Raw genomic sequence first — 4,474 nt, 5'->3', positions numbered from 1 at the left:
TAATAGTAAAAAAGCTACTTTATACTATTTTATTTATTTATAAGAAATATCTTATTAAATAAACCGATATAAAGATTTTAAAATAGCGCTATATCTCTAAATAAATTATTAGTAGAAATTATAGAATCCTAAGAATAACTAAATTTCTTTTATAATTATTAGAGCTTTTTATAAATAAACTATATTAATCTTCTTTAGATTAATTATAATATTATCTATATTTATAATAAAACTAAAGAATTTTATTTTTTATATTAAGAATTTATACTTTAGTAGTATTATTTAGAAACCTATTTTTTATAGATATCGAAGTATCTCTCTCTTACTTACTATTAATACTCTTTTAGAGTTTTATTATAGATTAAAATATTATCTATAAATATAATAATATATTTATCTAGATATTCTTATAATATATTATTTATATACTACTAGAATATAATAGATTTATTTATTAATCTAAATAGTATAATTTTATATTTAAATAATCTATATTATATATAAAAAATAATAAGCTCTTTTATTTTTAATATTAAATAAATTTAGTAGAAATCTTACTAGGTATTAAATTTTATAAAAGATTTTATTAATTAATAATAATAGATAGTAATTCCTTTTTATAATAATATTTAATCTTTAAAAATTAATATAAAAATATAATCCGCTTTTAGACTTCTTTATTACTAAAATTAAAGAAGTATATAATACTAAACTTAGAATAATAAATCTTTTTTTAAGATTTTTTATAATATATTTTCTTATTTCTTTTTAATTTATAGAGAGATATTTTATTAAAAAAATAATATCTAAGCTATACTTTAACTTTAAATATAATATTATAATTAACTTTAGATTTCTAAGATAGTAATTTATCTAATCTTTTCTTTAAGAAAACTTTTATAAGATTATAATAATAGCTATATAAACTTTATAAAAAAATTAGTAAAGTTATCTTTTAGCTTTATCTTTAATTAATAGTATATAATATATACTTTAATATATCCATTCGGATTTATAAAAATAGTCTTTAAATAAGCGATAATATCCTTTATATTTTTATAAAAGATATTAGTATTAGCGCTTATTTAAAAGATAATATATAACTAGATTTTATTTTTATATTAGCTTTATATATAGAGCTTCCGATAGATAAAAAGAGGATAATAGTCTATATTAGCTTTAAGCTTTTATTAAATAACTATTTCTTAGATTTTAAATCTTACTTTTTTACTATTATTAAATATTAATATATTAAATATCTTAATTATCTTCTAATTAATATTAGCTTTTATAATTAATATATTAATATTAGTTATACTTAGATTTTAAATAATAAAAAGATAAAAAGCTAACTCTTTATATTTATAAATTATAAGATCGCGATAAATAATCGCTTTATCGCGTTTAATTATAAGATTATTAATATTAATCCTTTTATTAAAAAGGACTATAATCTTATTCTTTAGTTCTTAGCTCTTTTATTCTAACCGTCGGTATTAATAAGTAAGTTCTTAAAACCTCTCTTTTAATAGAGTCTTCTATAATTATTCGCGTATAAAGAACGATCCTTCTCTAGTATTATCGTTATCTTTATTATATTTACTAGTATCTACTAATCTTAATAGTTCGGCGAGTAGGGTCTTCGGAGTAGATATATTAATTATCTAGTTATTGATCTCTTCTTTATTAAGTATAGTAGTAACTAGCTACTTACTATAATTTATAAGGTTTTATTATATCTTAACTATTCTAATTAGTTAGATAGGAATTCGGTTTAGTTCGGATAGCTTAGCTATATAGTACTAAGGAACGGAAAGTAGAGTAAGCTAGACCGAGATCTACTATAATAGAGATCTATACGGTCGTACCGCTTATTAGATTTAATTAGTACTTAATATTATATTACTAGCTAGGTCTTTAAATTAAAGAGTATATTTAAACAAAATATTAAGTATAGGGAGAGAAAAAAAGAAAAGAAATCTATAGGTAGGACTATTAATATTATGGGTAGGTCCTATAAACATAAGACGAATGCAAATATCGAACGGGGGCGGAAACCCCTGACAGAAATCTCTGCGGGCGGAGTCAACTGGCAGAAATCCTTCCAGATCGTCACATTCTTATCCTAATTATCTCTCGGAAGAGATACTACTTCTATTTCGGAAGCGCTTTCGTAAGGCTATCTACCGGTATAGCCGTAGTTAGAACCTAATCTATATTAACTCTACCTATACTAACTTCTTACTTTATCTAGTATCGATTAATATCTATATACCGTAGCTTCGTATATATCGTCGACCCTTCCTTCGTTAATAGATCGATAGTTTACTAATTATCGTATATAATAAATAAGGGATAATCTAATTAGAAGCCTAATACTTTAAGGACTTAACGCTACTATTAGACGGTTTTTCCGGCTTCTACTAGAGTAAGAAGCTCTATCTTAGTTATCGATATTATTATTATCTGACAGAAATCTGACGTATTGAAATGTATGGACCTCTGGGCTGATATTGAGAACTCTGCATTTTCTACATAATAGAAACTGCTGTTTCTGTGCGGTTATGACTAAGCTAGATTACATAATCTGTATGGTATCATCCCATGTATGCAACCTTGCAATTTGACATTATCTTCTATTTCGATACTTTCTAATTAATTAGGGTAAACACTGTTGGCACAGCAAAAATCACTGATGGCACAGGAGTCTAACCCAATTAAGATAAGTCTTTCTTGGAGGTCATTTTAAGTCTAAGCGTTATTTATTATGGTATCGCCATAGTAAAAAACACAGCCCCTGAATCACCCCAGCCACATAGTACTTCCATGATCTGCTCCATGATCTGTTCCATACTCGGCCCCATATTAATTCCCCATAATAATGCTCCCATAATCATGCCTCCATTAAATCACATGATCAACCTAAACTTGTTGTCACGATCTCGGTAGAAGTCGATGATGATGTCCCGGGTATCCGTGCACTCGGGGCTGATCAGACGGTAGAGGTTTTGGGTATCTGGATAGCTGATAACACCTGCAATGGCGGGAGCAGAATCATCCATACGGCGGATAGCGGCAGTGGAGATATTGATAGTGCCGACGTTCTCTAGGGACGTCTCCTTGGCCCGAGACTGCGCCATGGTTGGATATGGTAGACATAGCGAGACGGGGAAAGTGCAGAAACTGAACTTAGTTAGTAACTTAGGGTAAAATAGGTAGGGGTGCATAAAGCTGGAAGGTAATACGGAAGACAAGCCATATGGCTTTCTGACCTCAGTTAAAGACGAGCGATTAGGGCTGTGATTATACGCGGTGGGGTCTCTTTAGAGGAGAAGAAGGTTCGTAGGGGGTGGATAGGGGTTTAAATACCTAGAAGATGTGAAGTTGCTCTTGTGATAGTCAACGGCTAGAAGAAAGATAGTTCGGGGAGAATACAGAAGAAGGTTTGTGGCGGGGGGCAGCTGCTTAAATAGATCTATGGCTGGCAATTGCTTGTGTGAGAAATGGGGGAGATCATTAAAAACCAGGGTGTGGTTTCTGACCGAAGTAGCTATACGGGCAACTAAGTATGCTATCAGATAGTTATATAACTCTCTTATTGGTTATTACCTCACCGCCTAGTTTATTACTGCCTTCTAGAAGCATTTACTATTTCTATACTATACACTATAGATTCAATTTAGATTCACTTCAGATTCAGTTTAGATTCAATTTAAATTTAGTTCAGATTTAGTAAGATAGTAAGAAATCAAGAGTTAAGACTTAAGACTTAGGAGTATAAAGAGCCCGGTGTTAAAAAATTAATATCGTAACAAATACTATTTGTTAAACAATCTCCTATACATATACAGTAAAACCTGTTTATAACGAACCTGGTTATAACGAATACCTGGATATAACGAAGTAATACCGGCCCACCAATTAATCCGCCATAGTAATAACGAAATTACCTCCTTACTACGAACTTCGTTAATTCACCATTCCTCTCCATACAAAATTCGTTATATCGAGGTTTTATCTCCACTTTTTTAAGTATTCCTAACCAATCAAAATGCCTCGCCGATCGATCCTAACCTCCTAGAAAGCGGTACTACGAGAGTAGCGCCGAATCAACCCTTTACTCTCTAGTAAAGAGCTCGCTTAGTAGTTTTATAAAGCCTATAACTATCGTCCCTCGCCCTCTACGATCTCCGAAATCCTTTCCTCCTAATACCTTTATATATAAAGAGTAGTAGGAGTAGAGAGAAACCTAGTTAATTAGTACGCTTTATAGGTATAAAAGGTTACTAGAAGCGAGGAAATTAGAAGGGAAGAAGTAGAGAGATATTAGGGCTTTTTTTAGAGTATAAATTTATATATAAACTAGAAATATATATATTTTATATAGTACCTAGATATAACGAATACCTAGATATAACGAATATTTTATTATATTTTAATTAATTTGTTATAAATAGATTTTACTATACTACTA

At 29.1% G+C, this 4,474-nt stretch overlaps 1 protein-coding gene across 1 annotated transcript; it reads right to left on the bottom strand.

Moving 5' to 3' along the window:
* Positions 1 to 2,909: 2,909 nt before the first annotated feature.
* On the bottom strand, positions 2,910 to 3,140 carry N7516_009236 (uncharacterized protein; the record flags this gene model as incomplete). The annotated part of the gene is made up of 1 exon (XM_057221955.1): positions 2,910 to 3,140. One exon carries the CDS (start codon positions 3,138 to 3,140, stop codon positions 2,910 to 2,912), a length of 231 nt encoding a protein of 76 aa, XP_057072227.1.
* Positions 3,141 to 4,474: the final 1,334 nt, after the last annotated feature.

The sequence above is a fragment of the Penicillium verrucosum genome (genome assembly GCF_028828655.1).
Source record: "Penicillium verrucosum strain IBT 35672 chromosome Unknown utg000003l_segment0_segment0, whole genome shotgun sequence".
NCBI lineage: Eukaryota > Fungi > Ascomycota > Eurotiomycetes > Eurotiales > Aspergillaceae > Penicillium > Penicillium verrucosum.
Note: the sequence above shows the minus strand (reverse complement) of the source record. Positions and strands in the feature narration are given on the sequence as shown.